The sequence below is a fragment of the Thermobia domestica genome, chromosome 11 (genome assembly GCF_964235325.1).
Source record: "Thermobia domestica chromosome 11, izTheDome1.hap1.1, whole genome shotgun sequence".
Taxonomy (NCBI): domain Eukaryota; kingdom Metazoa; phylum Arthropoda; class Insecta; order Zygentoma; family Lepismatidae; genus Thermobia; species Thermobia domestica.
In genome coordinates this window covers 226,231,574-226,251,143 of record NC_137464.1, presented here as the reverse complement: position 1 = coordinate 226,251,143, position 19,570 = coordinate 226,231,574, and the positions used below count along the sequence as shown (strand labels likewise).

At 35.5% G+C, this 19,570-nt stretch overlaps 1 protein-coding gene across 2 annotated transcripts in view; it reads left to right on the top strand.

Annotated features, from left to right (window-relative positions):
• The window catches only part of LOC145664778 (uncharacterized), a 55,813-nt gene extending 44,447 nt beyond the window's left edge, over positions 1-11,366 (top strand). Inside the window, exons 7-8 of one of the 2 annotated variants that reach the window (XR_014127517.1) lie at positions 1,279-10,468; positions 10,501-11,366. Coding sequence is in view for 1 of the 2 variants with exons in the window: in XM_081731734.1 (XP_081587860.1) it covers positions 1,279-1,718 (440 nt within the window). In the remaining variant the exon portion in view is untranslated. Of the gene's footprint in view, positions 1-1,278 lie in introns of both variants that reach the window. The other variant, XM_081731734.1, reaches the window with a different exon arrangement.
• Positions 11,367-19,570: the final 8,204 nt, after the last annotated feature.

Below are 19,570 nucleotides of genomic sequence, written 5' to 3'. Positions count from 1 at the left end.
GATCCGACGTGGAATGGACGTATACAGCTCCTGAATCGTGGTATGTGGAATTTTGTACCATTGTTCCTCCAAAACATGCTCCAGTTCCTTAAGGAATGCTGGTGGAGGCTAATGAGACTGAACACGCCTTTCTAACTCAGACCACAATGGCTCAATGATGTTCAGATCTGATGATTGTGGAACCCAGGTGAAGTGTGATAGCTCCTGGTCATGCTCCTAAAACCACGATTTCACCGTTTTTGCAGCGTGACAGGGTGCCAAATCGTCTTGGTAGATGCCATTACCATCAGGGAACAATATTTGGGCCATGGGTAGAACCTGGTCCCCCAAAATGGCCACATACGCCTTAGCATTCATCATTCCATGCAGGGCTATGATGGGACCTGCAGAAAACCACGATATTACTGCCCATAGTGTAACAGAACCATCCCCATGCTTTACAGTTGGGAGCAGACAGTCTATCATAGGCCTGCGACGGTGTTTTCCATACGTAAACACGACCGGTTGTTGGAAACAAGGTGAAGGTCGTTTCATCGGACCACATTACGTGTTTCCATTGCTCATGAGCCCACGCCTTGTGGTGCTTGCACCACTGGATACACCTCTTCGCATTTACTGCTGTGACCAGGGGTTTGGCGATAGCCGCCCTGCCATGAATTTTCATTTTATGAAATTCCCGTCGCACTGTTATTGATGAAATCGGGTTCTGTAGGCCGGAATTGAGTTCAGACGTAATTTTCAATGCAGTGGTCTTCTTTTTAGCTGCTACAATCCGTTTTAATGCCCTCCGGTACCAATCTGACAGGATTGTCTTTCGACCACTGTTGGGCTTTGCAGACGTCGTTTGCCCATGAATTGTGTATGCCCTTGTGACATTGGACACAGTGCCTTTCGATACCCCCACAATGTTCGCCACTGTTGCTACTGAAGCTCCAACCAGACGGGCACCAACGATCATGCCTCTTTGGAAGTCTGTCAGGTCGTCCATTTTACCGCATCACTTTCACACCACGACACTCACAGGTGAACTAGTTACTGCTGACGAAAGAGGAAGGTTCACATGACACATTGAAAAAAAAAAAAAAAATCGACAACCGCAACACGTGTTGTACAGTGGAGAGCCAAACTTACGTGTCCTGTATGAAGTGTTTTTAGATTTCTTTGTCTACCCTCCGTATATTTATTGTTTATCCATACTTGTATTATTTAATGCAATATTCATCCTTTTTTTTAAAAAAAAAATCCCTCTTTTTAACGTAATATTTTTTTTTCTTTCAGATACTTCGGATAGTAAACCATCAAAAGAGCCATCTTCAGCATCGCTTTCAGGGTCGGTAGTTCCATCATCAACATCGCCTTCATCATCTTCATCGCCTCCGCTTCCCTCATCATCCTCTGTTCATACAACACCGTCATCAACCTTTGAGTCGGCCACTTTGAATTTGAATTTAGCTTCTCTTTTGTCAGGAGCGTTAACGAGGCCGATGATCTCGGCAAAGAAATCAGCATCCAAAGCAGCTAAAAATAGTAGTACTAATAGTAATAATAGTAATAGTGCTAATACAACTACTAGTAGTAGTGCTAATACTAATAATAATAGTAGTAGTAGTAATAATAATAATAATAACAATAGTGGTAATAATAATAATAATAACAGCAGTAGTAATGGTACTGATATTTGCAAAGAAGAGTCAGAGAAAGCAGCTGAAGGCTTGTGATGTACTCTCTTTATTCTTGGCAAGTTTTGACATAGTATCACAACGATCAGTATTTATTATTTAGACAGCTCGAATGCTTTGTTTTTATTTCATTCATTGATTCATTGTATAATTCCCAGTATAATGAGGGCCGCATGATCAAAGCCAAATGTAATTGCACTTGTGTATATATATATTTTATAGTTTTTTTTTTTTTTTAATTTTGATGAAGGGAAATGAAAATGTTGTATGTTTGTATATATATACATAAATATCCAGGCTGTACTATGCGTGGGCATTTTTTTCGTAAGTACTTAATTTCTTTCAGAATGGTGGAAAAGATATAGAGTTATATCTGATGGTGTAATATGTCCTCCGACTATATATAGATATAAGTTGTGGTGTTTTCTAACTTAAATTAGTATGAGTGAGTGCCATTTTGCATATAATTTCAACATAATACTGCATTGTGGATGTTCTGTAAGTATTACTAAACTACAAAGTATTTAATTTCTTATGTAGACGAAATTTCGATGCAAAAAATAAAATGGATTTTAGTAGTTGCGCGGTAATACCTTATATTACTTTTTTTACGTTAAAAAAAAAAGAGGAAATTTGCAGTTACTGGCTACCTCATTGCTTGAAATTAATTACTTCTTAGGTATTACGTAGATGTAAAATTACAGTCCGGTCGCATGTTAACAGTCTTCACAATGTTGCGGTAAACTGTATTTCAGTTAAAAGTAGAGAAAAAAATAAAAGGCGAATATACAAAACCAAACTATTTATGAACGAACAGTCATTGAATTTTGCTACGTATAAAATGATTTAAAATGCGGTAGTCTTTTCGATAGATAATTCCTGACTTAAATGGAGCAACAGTTCTAGTAAACATTAGTCAAAAACAGTTCTATTTTAAGGTCCAGAAAGTGAGAAATTTTGTCAAAAGAAGCTGTAATATCCAAATTAAGGTGTGTATGTACTTCCTTCACATGAAATATACACAAGTTTGACAATTCTGGCTATTGGGGAAATTTTGACATCGTTGTACAAGTTCGCGTATTGTCGTAGTAATTTGCTAGTTATTCAGTTTCCTTGTATGCTAAGAAAAGAAACGCGTAAAGTCAAATAATACTTGCGCATAGATAGATCCAAGTTAACACAAAGAGCTGCAACAGTTCAAATGGGGAACACTACAATGTCTTTCCTTTAGTCCCGATATGTTATCCATATTTGTATCAATTTGCTCTCGGTTACAATCTGGAAGTGAGAGATATTTCGTTTTAAGACATCATTTTAATAATGGCAGTTAAACAAACGGGAAAAAATCAATTGATGATAAGGTGACCTTAAAGGAGCACTAATGACCAAAATACACCCTCCATTCCAAAAGAAACCGAACGTTTTAAAAAAACAAAAAAGCAATGTACATTTTGGAACAAATCATTTTTATTAATCAATGTATTCCCCTTCTGCATCAATACACATATTTGCACGCTCCAACAAGTTGTCAAACGACTTCTCCATGTCCTTTATTGGAATGGTCTTTAGGACGGCGGTCGTCGCCTTCTCAATGGCATCAATCGATGCGTGCCACTTTCCTTTCATCGCCAAATGCAGTTTCGGGAACAGATGGAAATCGCAGGAGCGAGATCTGGTGAATAGGGCGGATGATGCAACCGAATAATGTGATTTTTGACCAAAAATTCAGTTACAAGTCGCAAACGATGTGATGGTGCATTATCGTCCAAAAGAGTCCAACTGCCGATTTCGCGTTATTCGGGCCGAATACGACGAATTCTTGCCAGCAAACGCTTCATGACGCCCAAGTAAAACTCTCCAGTGACTGTCTGGCCGGGCGGAACAAATTCTTTGTGGATAATTCCTTTTGAATCGTAAAAACAAATCAGCATCACCTTAACTTTTGACTTCACCAAGCGATTTTTTTTGGGTGTTCCTTCATCCGGCGCTCTCTATTCAGCACTTTGCCGCTTTGTTTCGGGCTCATATTCAAAACACCGCGTCTCGTCACCAGTTACAATCGATTTCAAGAAGTTTCGATCCTGCCGAGCACTTTTAACGATCTCTTTGCAATGCGCAATTCGATCAACTTTTTGGTCTTCGGTGAGTTTGTGTGGTACAAACCGCGAATTAACCTTCTTAAGGCCCAAAACTTCGGTCAAAATGCGGTATGCGGTTGTTTGAGGAATGTCTAATTCTATTTCAATAACTTTCACCGACGATTTTTTGTTATGTTTGATGAATTCACGCACTTTTTCGATGTTTTCTTCCGATAATCCGGTTCTGGGACGGCCTGATCTTTCGTCATCATCCAGCGTCTCTCTACCCGATTTGAATCGCCTGAACCACTCGTAAACTTGCGTACGGGATAGACACTCATCACCATATGCATTTTGTAGCATTTGGTGCGTTTCACTAAAAGTTTTACCCAGTTTAACACAAAACTCAATTGCAGCTCGTTGTTTAAAACTCATTTGCCGACCGATGTACACAACACACTGACAGTTGAAACGCAATAACTTTGTTGCCGTGCATCCAAATGTCATGACATTTATACCAGTTGTCAATGAGGGACTACGCCATCTACCGGTAAAATATTACAACAGATGGCACTAGTGGTACTATTTGTTTTCAAAAGTTCGGTTTCTTTCGGAATGGAGGGTGTAGGAGCACGTCTCTCTTATCTTTTCAATCTAAAGAAAATTTAAACATAAATAGTCAAAGAATAATGCATATATATATATATATATATATATATATATATATATATATAATCATCCTATATATATATGATAGGAAAGGACTATATTAAAAAAATGTATATCACATACAATAACGAATGATACATGAAAATATACAGAAACTGTCCAAGTTTCGTCGGTGAAGGGATGAAGCTCATGAATTCAACTTGTCTTTGTATAAAGTTCGAATATTCATCTCTTGAATTCAATTGAATTATTGTGAATACTGTCGCTCCTTACAAAATGCATTAGAAACATAATTAAAACGTGCTGCCATCTATTGACAATAGAGAATATTTATTCATTCAACTTGTCTTTGTATAAAGTTTGAGAATATATATCTTGAATTCAATTGAATTATTGTGAATTCTGTTGCTCCTTACAAAATACATTAGAAACAGGAGAAATATGCTGCCATCCATTGACGATAGTTGAGCTTTTAAAAATATTCGAAGAAAGGCACTACATAATTGATTTTTTTTTATTATTTTTATTTTTTTTTTTTTAATGAAAGAAGATGTGATTGGACATCCCACTGCCGTTTGCTTTTTTAGCTTAACTTTCATATTCATTTTGAGATTATACTACGTTAATGACGCAGAAAAGTTACTGGTTCATCGCCGCAGAAGCAAGAGTTCCATAGTGTCTTCCTGTCCTGTCTGATTCAATCGAGGCACAATTACTCAGTTTCTGTTACCACAAGAAACTCAGATAAACAACAGCTATTGATACAACGAGGTACATATTTCATATAGTTCATAGAATTGTCACACAGTGACATTGTTATAAAATAAGGCCATGACGGCTACTAATTGGGGCTGTGGTCTGAAAAAAAATATATTTATTCTTAAAAATTCAATTTTACAATCTTTTTAGAAATATATTTACAAAATCGAAAGTTATAACAGTTTCTGATCATAATACTATTCACACTAGTGCCATCTGTAGTACAATTCTATTAAGTACGTTGGAAACTGCATACTACTGTTGAATTGAAGTTACATATCAAGATTATCTGTAGTACTATTCCTCCCATTTCTTTTAGCGAACTGTGCACGCCTTGTGTATTTCCATTTTTAAAATTATAGCTTTGCAAAATTCTGTCTGTCTGATATCATCCCACCTTTAGCTCCTAAACAAATACCCTTACGTATTAGAACTTTTATTTGTTCCATTTAGTGTCAGGAATGATGTCTGGAACCAGTGGCGGCTCGTGAAGGAAAATCATATCGGTAAAAAATTTACACTTTTTATCTCCATAAACTAAAGGAATTAGCGTGCATTTTATCTCTATAAGTTATGCACAACAAGCAGTACATACTTCAGGTTTCCTTCCCTTAGCGGGTAGCGATAATATGTTAACTTTTTACCGATATAACTTTCCACGAGAGCGTCCTCTGTCTCGAAGTTAGATTCTTAAATGATGAATAACCCTATAATTGTAATGAGCTCGGAAAGTGCTTATCATATTTATTTTTAAGATAACGGTTTATGGGAGAGTTAACTCGCTCTGGTTTTTGAAGACAATACATAAAGTGTTAAATAAGATACTTTTTTTTTTTCTCATTTTAATGTACTGATGCAGTATTTATATTTGTATTGCACCAATATTCTGTATAAAATGTTAAAGCATAATTAGACTAAAGAGAGATTATCGTGATAGGTTCTCCGTGGGACGAGAATAAAAGCCCAAAACATAACTATGTATTTCTGTTGACTATGTGATGAACTGCCTTGAATATATGATAGGAGATAGAATTAGGTACTCAGTAGTAGCAAAATTGTATGTTACGTTAGAAATGTTACACTTTTTTTTTTTTTAATGCATTACTCATTACAATGTGTACTTTCCATGAATGATGCGTAATTGGTAATAGAATAATGGTTTCTGATGCAGCTTGAATTCAAGAAGCAACAAATTTAGAGATTGTGATATATGTTGAACTTGAAAAAGTACTCCAAATAAACTCAGAAATGTAATCAACTTTTTTTTTGTTTTTTTAATAGAAAAAAAAAATATTGAAAATCATGTGTAACATAAATCACAAACTATCGTACGTTTGAAGTGCAAAGATTAGCCATTTAAAAAAGAAAAAATGAATTGAGCCATAAGTATGCATAATTTGTACATTACTAGAGCTTTTCTGTTTCAAGTGTGCCCTCGGAAAATATGTAAAACATACTTCGGTCCCATTCCCACCATTCTCTTACGGAAGATACCTTCCCTTTGCTTTGGGGAAAGAAATGAATGACCTCGGCTGTGTTTTTCGGCCAATTTTTCATTCAGTCGTTTGGTCTTGGCGAGTGGAGATCGCACGCTACTAGAATGGCTAAGAAGACAGTGCACAGCGAAGCCCTTGAAATAATTGGAAATGTTTCAATTTGGCAATCCTGTCCATGTCCAATTATTGAAGGATCTCGGCCACAGCAACTTGTCCCTCGTCTTTTGAGGGAGGTACGGGAAAACACACATCGACAGCAGCGCCAGAAGGGGGCACAGTTGAAATAGAAAAGCTCTACATACAGATAACTGTAATGTTAATGATTTTAAAGCATTTTTAGCAATTCAGTAGTATACACTATGTATAAAAGGCATTATCTCTTTTAGACGCATAAGTTATTTTAAAATGTGGAAATAGACTGGGAAAGTGATATAAGATTCTAAGATTGCCATGATTATTTGCTTTTTTTTTCCCTGAGTAAGAGTCTAAGGCATAATCATTTTTTGTCCTTTATTTTCTTCTTCCTGAACAATGGTAGCAATGAATTATTATAGTGTAATCCATATTTATCGTGACGATTGTAAAGTTATATAATTTACTTACCAGAAATGAGGTAACAATATCACAAAACACAAATACAAGAAAAGTATGTTGTAAGCAATTTCGCTGACGCTTTATCAGACAGAGAAGGGGGAAGAAAACGAATATTATAGAAGATATACTACTATTAGGAAACGAGTGGTCTTGTGCCGCAATGGTGACTTGGGAATCTAATATAGCACCAGATATAAAGGTTTTCAGTTATTTCGTTTGATTTTTTTTTTTTTTTTTTTTTTTTTAATATCTATCTATCAGATAAAGCGACAACGAAATCGCGAATGAATTTTTGATGTTTATTTGTAGCCGTGTTAAAGTGTTCGCGTTCCATTTCTGGCAGACAATTTGTTTTTATTGCATGCTTCGTAACTTTCTTGTTTTTTTTTTTACATGTTCACTTATTTTTACAGTTCTTGCTTGTTAAAAGTTGTTTTAAGGCTGTAATTAATGTATGTTGGAACTGACGCGATGTGACATTTTCCCAATTCATTAATTTCTGTTATTGTGATGGAAAAACTGAAAATCAGTCAAATCACAGTAAAAACGTGCATAACTGGATGAAAATCGCGAAATCGACATGAATAAATCTGTTTTCTTCATTGGTTTTTCTATCGTTAAACTAAACTCTTTAGTATCATCAACAGCTGTGGGTAATATAGAAAAATTACGTAAGGAGAGGTAGAATCATTTTTGTTTGTATATGGCAAGTATAGAAGAAGTTTGAGGATGAGCTAAAACTTAGAAATGCACTGTAAAGTTGAGTCAAAACTTAGCATTTGGAGATAGAGGAATTTATTTTCCTGTGTGGTCCAAAATGATGCCATTCCCAAACTCATTTCTGCCAAGAGAATGCCACTAAAATGCAGTAGTATATATGACTACGATTCGATCGTAAGAGGAGTAATTGGGATTTCCCTAGTTTTTTTTTTTTTTTCAGATAAGAAGCAACATAAGCAATAGCCAATGGTACGCAGTTTTAAGCGCAGCGTTGCCGGATTGCGGACTCTCCTTTCCCTTCTCTTTTTCCACCTAGCGTTATAGGAAATCTTTGACTTGTTCCCATTCTCTTTGACTCCTCTCTTATTTGATAATTTCTGTACAATGCAAAGAGTTTTCATTACAAACAGTATACTGGAAACTGGAATTAAAATAAATAAGTAAATAAAAAAAATGAAGAAGTTTCTATGTACAAGTTTCACGTGTTAAAATTAACATGATTTTATGTTCCGTGTATTCCACAAGATGTGAGAGTTGTACTTTTTGTTTTTAGAAATGGGTAACAGTAGTGTTGAGTCGACGAATTAGTTTACAATAATGTCTATTGAAGAGCCTTTGTTCCCACTTTTGGTTCTTTTAGCTGTAGAATTCAGTCACCTATAGAATATCAAATATACAAAATTAAGTAATTTATTTTTCTGACGTAATTATATATAGTTTCTATGTTCACTAATTAATGTACGAACTGGTAATCCTTATGTTCCGGCTCCCATTCAGATGTCAGGGTTTTAGCTTCATTGGAGTGAAATAGCAATAAACTTCGCCCTGCTATTCGCTGTTTAATTCTATGTAAAACAGTCCGTGCAGTGAGCTTTCCCTTGATCCTATCTCCCTCAAGCGTACCTGAGAATTCATGCTATATCTTTTCTTCTGTATTATTATATTTATTATTTTATATATCAAGTTTTCTCAAGTCTGGAAGAGGCTTCAAAAACAGTAACATCAAATAAACTACACAGCAGATACCAGATTGTTTCGTACAGAAATAATAAGCACGTTCACCAAGTTACTATTATATATTTCACAGATGCTCACAAGGAAAGGATATGAACCTGTCATCGAACATCCGAATCAAACCTAGTCCATTCGATAAACATAATAAAGATATGTTCATGCACAAAAAATTAGGTGCCATTGACAACGGAGTAAGTCTGAGGCCCATTAACCCTGTTAGTGTAAAGAAAATCGTAGACTCGCAGTGAAATAGCTATCGCATTAACACTATTCATTGGAAAGTCATGGTTTGTAGTTCATTCTCTTCAGAATGAAACAAACTTTCGAGAGGTGCTATGTATTGGGGACCATAACGTACTTGAACAGTTAAAATTGGGAGAATGTCGGGAAAATTCGGTTTAGAAATCCCTCCCATCAACTTTGGACCCTTCTGGGGAGGCCCCGGGTAAAAGCACACAATCCAAATGTATCTCGAAAAAAATACTATAGGAGAAGAAATATGTGTACCAAGTTTTGTATTGATACAGGGAATAGATATGAGGGAAAAGCTTGTATACCAATACACCCTTTCACCTCATTTCATATTCTGTCTATCTATACAAAACTTGGTACACACATTTCTTATCCCCTGTAGTATGTTTTGAGATACATTTGGATTGTGTACTTTTACCCGATATTACTCCAGAGGGGTCCAAAGTTGATGGTAGGGATTTCTGGAGGGAATTTTCCCGACATTCTCCCAGTTTTCTCTGCTCAAGTATGTTATGGGCTCCAGTACATATCACCTCTGAAAAGTTTGTTTCATGCTAAAGAGAATGAACTATAAACAATGACTTTCCAATCAACAGTATTGATGCAATAAGTATTTCACTGCAAGCCTACAATTTTCTTTATACTAACAGGGTTAATGGGCCCCAGGGACTTATTTCGTTGCCCGTGGCACCTAATTTTTTGTGCATGAACGTATCTTTGTTATGTTTATCGAATGGACTAAATTTGATTCGGATGTCCGGATAACAGGTTCATGTCCTTTCCTTGTCAGTGTGTTCATCTTTGGAGATATGACTCATATCTATGCATTAAAAAGAGAGGGAGAAAAACGGTTATTATGCTAATCTGTGTTAACAGTTTCGGCATTGCCTTGCTATCTGGTCTAATATTATTAAAACTGTTTCTGAAGAAAACAGTGGTTACTGCTGAGACAGTAACTCATAGATTAGTAATATTAAATACTTGCTGTAGTCAAATTTTATTTTTATTTAACATGTACATAATTCCGAAGTTAGAATGAGCAGTCTAACATCTCTCATTTCGTCCTACACGGATGTCAGCAAATCATAGTTGCCGCAGAGCTACAGTAGTACTCAGTGATATAGTTGCAAAAATCCTAAAGATTGGCGGGGAGTAGAGTAACATAGTAGTGTAGCTCAAAAACTTACACAAGACCAAATCACAGGAGGTAAAATCCGGAAATTTTTGCGGTTGTCGAAGGTAAAATCCGAAATACGCAGAATTTTTTGCGTATTTCGAAACAAAATAACATTTAGGCTATTATTTGGTGCTACTGATGCTACCTCCTAGTGGCACAGCACAACAATCGAGCGGACTTAAAAAAATGGATATTTCTCAACCCACTTAAGGAGTATCATGATCCATTGGATTTTTTTTTTTTTTTTTCTCATAAATTTACGAATAATCGTGTATTTTTACTCATTTCACATCTTATTAAATTTGCAGTAACGCGTAACTCATGATGATGCAGCGAGTTTAACTTAGCGAAAAAGTAGAAAAACCGAGGGTTCATCCAGGTGTGTGTATGTGTTCCTTTATTGTCACTTTAAACATGTGTCTCGACTTCAAAGAAAGCAGAATAAAATAGGCGCTCTGTTTGTATATTACAATAAAAGGAGGTACTTAAATTAAGCATATTTTGTATTTATATAAGTTTTGTGGTGATTTTGTATTGAAAAACAAAATGGAAAATGCAAATAAGTCCTATCGTTTTGTGTTACAAAGATAATAGTTGATAGCAAAAATCAGGGATGAAGGTCCAGTTTGTTCCTGAAACAATATGTATTGATCAGACTTTATTTTTAAAACTGTGTTGTATTTAACGACAATATTAAATAAGAGTATTAGTCATAAATTCAGTGAATATTTTGTGTTTTTTTCATGTGTAATTTAAAAAAAAAAACTTGTGCTAAAAGCACCCCAGTGTCTGCATAATAAAATATTTTTTTTTAATAACATACAAATCATGTAAACATACTGGGAAGTATACAAAATATGTCGCAGTATTTAGATTAGAGCTTCAGTAACAGTATTTTGTTCTCATTGAGAGTTTAAAAAAAAAAGAATAGTCAATCCAGCTAGGAACTGAAGAGACCGGCGATGAGCAATGCTGCCTTTTTAATAAATTGTAATTTTAAGACACTAATTTTACCAGTGAATTGTAAAAGACTAGTATTTATTTATCATTTTTTTTAATAGTAAGGTTAGTGATTTTAGTAAAACAATTTATTATGTGAAACAGTATTAACATTTGAATCATCTGTGTTCTTAAATTTTTCTGTTCTTAAAGTTTCTTGTTTGTGGTCAGAAATTCTTTCGGTTCAGTAGAAAATGTAATACAAGATGTGATTAAAAAAAAAAAAGAAAAAAGAAAGGATGAATAATTTTATTAGAAACAAAGCTTACATGGAATTTGATTTAATCTTCTTCAATGTCCTTGGGTAGCAATGCATTTATCCTAACGTTGAATCCATGACTGGAAGCATTTCTGGAAGGCTTCTATTGGAAGAGCGTCCAGCTGCTCTATCGTGGCCCTCGCAATGCCAGAAATGCTGTCAAAACGTTTTTTCTTAAGCACCGTTTAAATTTTTGGGAATAACCAGAAGTCGAATGGCTATACCTGGAGAGCACAGTGAACATATACAGACAGGAGTACTTTTTCAGCCAAAAAAAAAAGCGAGGCGCGTTTCGTGGTGAAAAAGCCATTTTCCCATTTAATTAGTGGTTAAAATGCTTTCCACGGACACATACGAGATGTTTAGTTCTTCGGAAAATTCTTGAATAGTCATTCGCATGTTCGAACAAGTCATTTGTGCGACTTTTTACACGTTTTCATCTGTTTTTGACGTCAGACGATGTCTCGATCGTTGCTCGTTCTCAACCGACTCCTTACCGCTTTCGAATCACTCATACCAATTTATAAACAGTCTTCAATGCCACCGCTTCGTCGCCATACACTGATTTTGACATTTCGTGAGCTTCTTTGGCACTGTTTTGCAACTTAGAAGAAAACAATATTCGCGCGCGACAGACACACTTAACACGTCCTCACTCTTCTTCCTGTAGAAGCCAACTAACATGTCACAACTCGTTCAAACTCGACACTGACTGTACTAAATGTTTAGGCTACCGGGCTTACTAGTTGAAATGAATACAACATCGATAGATGGCACTGTGTAACTACATTCACCGTACTTTTTGATCACATCTTGTATTAGTAATTTTGTATTCAGTAATCTTGGTTTCATCGTATTATGTTATTATGTGGGTATACAAAAGAAGGAAACTCAATTCTACCTATTATTTTAAAGTTATTCTTGAATATTTCTTCAGGAATGGTATGATATTTCCAGTGTTATGTATCTTTTTGTATGTAAAAATTTTTTTAATTTTCACAGCAATTAAGTATGCTGTGTATGAGATCTTTTAAAGGTTCGATTTTCTGTTGATTGGTAACACAATTTACTTTGATTTACAGGCTCACAGACATTTATTTTGTTCTATCATTCTATGAATGATTTGATCATTTGTCAGGGGTGTCTACTAGGGAAAAAGGGTAACGCACTTTGCGTGTTTCAAATTTTAGGGGATCGAAAAGAAATCAGTTCAAACCACTTAGAGAATCATGAAAAGGACGTAAACAATAGCACATTTTAATGAATGGTGGGATCCAAGGTATCGAATCTTAGAACCATTGAATAAGCTTAAAAGTAGGAAACAATTTTGGGGGAAATATCATGGTAAATTTTTGAGGCTGCGTCATGGACAAAGGGAAAATGGGCACCACTGTATCATCAATTTTAATTCAAAGATTTTTTAATGATATTTTACTTTTTAAAAAATCTGTGTTTTATGACGATTTTCGGAGAGTAATTGACAGTACATATTCGTGAGTGAAGTTTTAATGCGAAATTTGATTGTGCTATAACAACGTAATTCTGTGTTGATGGATTTCTGTGACTTTAAAACTAACTTGTGACTGTTGCGTTTCAGCCATCTAGTTAACAAATTTGCTGTTTGATACTAGATTACCGGTAAGACTGATTCCGTTAGCATATAAAGCGTGATGCTGAAGAGATTGTCCAACAACAGCGGGATTTTTTAAAAATTATTTTTGTTCATGTATTCTTTGAAAAATGATCACCCATATTCATCCTGTTTGGTGCTCCAAACACAGAAGTATACGCTTGTCAGAGCTTTCTATGATTTTGAGTTTAACGTCCCTTTTAGCAGCGAGGCTATATCAGACTTGGACCTACTAATTAACATGGAATCCAAACCACATGAGCTCCCGCCGGGAATCGAACCCGGGTCTCCCGTCTGAACTTCCGTGTAGGAAAAAGTGACTGGGGTGAGGATTGAACTCAAGTTTCCAGTTTACGATGCCGATGCGCTAACCACTACGCTATCCAGGCTGCACCATGTTTTATTTCTTAAAGTCGGTGCTCAGCCATTGAAGCTTCATGAATTAATCACAACTACTATTACGCGTGGATAACCCATATATTAATAGAACAACCTATTTTCTTCCACTATATCTTTTATAGGTGCGAATAAGTATTGTTCTGTATTATTTGATAAACCTCTTGTATTGGAAACAGTTGTGGTTCTGTTTCATGTGCCCCACAATAAACGCAAAACTATACATTTGACGTTATTCGGTCTGTACTTACGAAGTGGCCAGGTACGGAATTGACTGTAAATATAAAGCTGAAATAGGAAAAAACTGGTGTTCCTGTAGTTTCAAAACCTCTGCTTATGAACAGCAACAACAAAAATAATAATAAAAGAACCGAAACACTGACATTTGATATATTTCGAACAAAAATCAAGTGTCCTTAGCATCGATTAATAAAAAAAAAAAAAAAAAGGAAATTTAAATTATACGTTATTAGCTAGAATACAGAGGAATTATTAGGAATTTAGTAAAGATCTCCCACCCATCCGCGTTCGGAAGGTCCAAAATGAAAGTAAAGGCTCTCCTCATTCTTGACTTTGCGGAGATGAAGTACTTGTTACACTCTAGCCCCTTTACTTTCGCACGTACCCGTTTTAAAAGGGGCCGAATGAATCTCAGAGTTGCATTAGAACGACAAATATTTCCTGCTTCCATCGGGAACCGAACCAGGGCTGCCCAACGGGAAACACGCCTTACCGGCTTCGCTACCACAGTTCTTTATCAGAAACTTACCTCGGTTTAAAACCATGCTGTAAATATTCAGCCACTCATCGTATGGAAAAACGTACTATATGTTCTTGCTAAAATTTACGTTTCTATAAGTTTTTAATATCTAGATAGTTCTTTTATTGAATGGATATACAATGTATTTACCGCGTATTGCGAAGTTAAAAATTGATCTTTGTAATAAAACTCCAACTGACCAAAGCAGTATATATATATATATATATATATATATATATATATATACAGTGGCGTATTTACGATTTTGTTTCGGGAGGGGCTTTGCTAACTTTCGGGGGGGGCTTTGCCTGGAAATGTGAAAATTCTGCAAGATATTTCATTTACTTTACTATACTAAGTAAGATTTCGGGAGGGGCTTAAGCCCGGAAGCCACCCCCTTAAATACGCCACTGTGTATATATATAAGATTATATATATATATATATCTGTGTTACAGTTTCGGCTATGTAACAGCCTTCCTCAGACACATTGATCTTTGTACGAAATATATCGACTAGTAACATGCTGTTGTTCAAAAGTTTTTATTAAGGTAAGATTTTACTTTATTGTGATTATGACCTTTGTTGCTCTTCGACTCCTGTAACATAGTTTATACTATACATTTTTTTTTATTGGGAGTAAAAGGAAATTACAGTTATCGGAATTTGCATTTACTTTCTGTACATGGTTTATTAACATATTATTTATTATCGTTTCTTTCGAACGTACAATATTGGACTTAAATAAATAAGGGAATGTTGCTCATCGTTGATAGAGTATTATTAGTACTAACAATTTATGGGAAGTATACTTTTTAATAATCTCTTATTTTTGTGTTTGTATTTCAAGGAGTTACATGTTTGTAGACGGCCATAATAATTAGAGTGTGTTAATATTGGAATGCCACGTAGTTACTTTTTATATGAAGATTTTTTAATATATTGTAAATAGTAAGAAAATATTTACTGCTACTTGACATTTAGATTAGTGTCACTATTGATATTTGATGTCCTTTTTTTGTTGTGGAACTTTTTTTTCCCGTAGATTATTTATTATTTATAGACGAATTTGGTCTGCAAGATAAGATGTTGCAAAATACGTAGTCATTCGTAATAATAATAATATTAAAAAAAGAATTTTTAAGTACTTTGATTTCAGTATATTTAATTGTGTGCAGAACTTGTGATTTTCTTTAAAAAATCATAGCATAATGATATTAACAGTTTATCTTAAGTTGTTTTGTGACCTGATCTGTCTGTGACACTCGAATTGGTATTTTTTTTTAATTGTGTGCTTGTTTTATCAAGTCTCCAAAATGAACAAATTACTACTTAATTTTTCTCTGTATTTTGTGTTGTAGTTAATTCATATTGTTGGACTCGGCATGACTGGTTCATATTTATATATTTTTTTATTGCTTCACTTCATAAATAAAACTTTTGAGTTTTTTTCTTAAAAATATATATTGGTTATTTATTTTTTCTGTTTTGATTCCATATTCGATGGTTTGTGAAATGAATAAATGTGTACAAATGAATGGATCATTTGGAAGAAATAACGGGGATACGAGTCTAGCACATTATATAATGTTCTAGCTATATTTGAGAGGGATGAGCTACACAGAATTCACACTAACCTTAAAAAAGAAGTCAGAGAAGATTGGTATACAGGGTGGCCCAGAGTCCCGTACTGATCAGCTTATTGTTTTTTATATCATTTCTTATTGTTATCCATCAGGTAGACTCAGTTTCTTTATTGTTTGCTCTTAATGTCTTTTTACTTATATCTTAAGCTCGAAACAGCCGAAGAAAATAAGCCTGTAAGCTAGAATGTTATACTTGATCAATGCAGGGGTGTATACTCACTTTTGGACTACCCTGTATTTCATAAAAGTCAGGGAGGTTTTATTTTTATTTTATTATTATTTACTGGCATTGATTACCCACATCGTTGGGTTAATATTAAAATTTAAATGCCCAACTCCTTATCTCATGTGTTTGGTACCCGTGAAATATGCTGTTTTTGTTTTTAGTGATATCGATTTAAACGGCATCGGAACTATCACTGTTCATCTCAGTGACCTCGAAAACTGGATTTGACACTAATATCGGTCATTTTCAATAATTTTTAAATATCTTCCCCCTCGCCTTCTTCTACGTTACACCGTCAAAGTGAAATGAAAACCATCCCAGGCCCGAACCTCATCTATGTTAAAAATTGATCGAGTTGTTCAAGAGATTAAGAGTCACAAATATAGTCATTTTCAATTTTATAATATAAATTATTATTTAATTATATAGATTCCCACAGAAGATATGAAAACATCTGAAAGAATCAAGACAGATTCAGAAATAAGAAAATTAAGGTGTTAAAACTTTAAGCTTTAAAAGAAGAAATTAAAAAAAAAAAAAAAAAAAATTCAAATACTACAGAAGAAAAACGATAAACTAGGTTTGTTAGCCTTAATTAATCAAATTATGATCTATATATTCTTTATGAATATATTCGGAATGCCGAGATATTAAAAGATCTTGTTAGTGTAGAACTATTGATTGGCAGGGATTTAAAACGTGGGAAGAAATGTGGATGGGTAAAAATGGTTAAAAAGAACTTACAATATGCAAAACGTAAATCTTTGTTTTAAATCCTTTCTAACTTTTTTTTTTACTCATCCACATTTTTTCTTGTTTTAAATCCCTTTCGATTTGTGATTAGGCTGAATATGGAGATAATGTTCTCCGAAAGTATTTTCCAGAGGAGTGGTGTATTGTTTGTGGTGAGTATTAGCCTTTTGCGTACGTTTTTCTATTTCGCGTTTATATTAAATTTTATGTTCAAACACACACCTTATTCGTTGCCATGGTAAACGTACAGGAATTACGAACCATGTTCCTAAACTATAGCCCGAAAGGAATTTAATGGTCCCTTCTCAACAAATTGTACAATATCTATTAAATGGTAATATTGAATAGCATGCCCAGGAGTGATACGTAAAAACCACATGGGATATTTGTGATACTTGCAGTGGAGACATTTCTATGCCAAATATATTATTGTTTTTGTCCAGCTTGTATATGATGTTGGAACTGAATTACCTGTTTGTATCGCCACTCTCTTATTGATCGTTTATTTTAGTCCAATCGCTGATACTTCTAACTTGAAATCCAGTGACCATATTTCCTCACATGTAACACTTTTTTTTTTTTTCATTAAGTCCAAAAATATAATGCACCCTATACGTCAATATATATTCAGTTCCTTCAATAATGATTGGCACTTCCCCCTATAACTGGTGCCAAATAGCAGTTGGAAATGTTTGTTGATGTATGCATTAAGATAGACTATAGTACTATCAAACCCCACTAAATGGTTTTGTTTCTTTCCGTAGGTAGCACATTATAGGAGCAGTTGTTTCAACTTGCCAGGACGCTGGTGGACAGCGAAAAGACAGCATGGAAGCAGACACACATGGGGAACGGTGGACAGTGTGGTTTCTCTGAAGGGAAGGAGTGAATACTTCAGACATCCACAAAATATTATTAGCCGTATATGGGGACACAGCACCAAGTCGCAGATCCGTGTTTCGTTGGGTATCCGAATTCAAAGGAGGCAAAGACAGTGCTGCAAAAAACCAAAGCATTGGGCGTCCTGCAACTGCTCGCAGACCAAGCAATGCTGCGCGAGTGAATGATTTGATAATGGAGCACAGGAGAATCACGTTTGGTGAACTAGAGAAAGAAACAGGTCTATAACGGGGCTCGGGGTTCCCTCTACACTATCATTCATAAGGATTTGGAGCTGCACAGAGAGTGTGCACAATGGGTGCCTCATGATCTCACCGTTGCACAGAAACAAAAGCGTGTGGAGATTTGCCAGTAGTTGATGCAACAGTGCAGTGAAAATCCGACCGAGTTCTTTGAGCGTTTGGTCACCGTCGACGAAACTTGGTTCCTCTACGAGGCTCCAGAAAAGAAACGCCAGTCCATGGAATGGAGGCACTACTGCATACTGAAAGCCCTCTTCCCAAGAAGGCACGGATGGGATTATTCGTGCGGAAACAAATGGCGACCGTTTTCTGGGATCAGGAAGGGATACTGCTGATGGAATGACTTCCTCCCAATACGTCCATCGATAGTGCGAGCTACTGCACATACTCCGCCGACGCATCCAACAACGCCGACAAGGAAAATGGGGCCGTGGCGTTCTTCTTCAACACGACAATGCACGGCCACATGTCAGTAGCCAGACAATTGCCACAGTGCATGAATTAGGGTTTAGTGTACTGCCGCATCCTCCATATTCGCCGGATCTGGTTCCTAGCGACTATGCTTTATTCGACACAATGAAAGAGGGCATGAGAGGTAAAAAGTTCAACACAAATGATGAACTCCACGCATTTGTCCGCCAGTGGCAGAGAGAGACCCCCAAAGAATGGTTTGCTACACAAATAAGGAAGCTTCCAGAACGGTGCCAAAGGTGCATAGACATTGCCGGAGAATACCTCTAAAATAAACTGTAATCGTTTGTTCAATAAATGGTTCCTGTGAAAACAAATTAATTGTAGTGTCAATCATTTCTGAACGCCCCAAGTAGATTTTTTATTTTTTCAATTTCAGTAAGTACTTCGAATTCTGTGTTGTTTGATGTCTTCCTGGTTTCCTTATAGTGTGTAATAGCATTCTACTTTTTGTATAGTTCAGTAACACTTACTACAGTTTGAATACAAGTGCTTTATAGGCCGCGGTGGCTCAATGGTGGGGCGTTTGCGGCAGGTGGGCTTTGTAGTGAACGAACGCTGTGTGTATGAGTTTTTTTGGTTTCCTCCCACATTCTTCACTCCACCTTTTCATTTATTTTCATTATCACTGCCTACACGTGATTAAGTGAGATGTAAAATTGAAGTTTTCGTTTTCATTTAGAATCACTTTATTTGGTATCATATCACTTTCATAGAGGTATTGCTCTTCTATGAACGTATACACGCTACACACATTCCCAGATCCACATGTGATTTGACATTTAATTAAGCATTGTTAATTTCGCATATTCGCTGCTAACTATCAATATATTCATAAACTACCGTCTCCC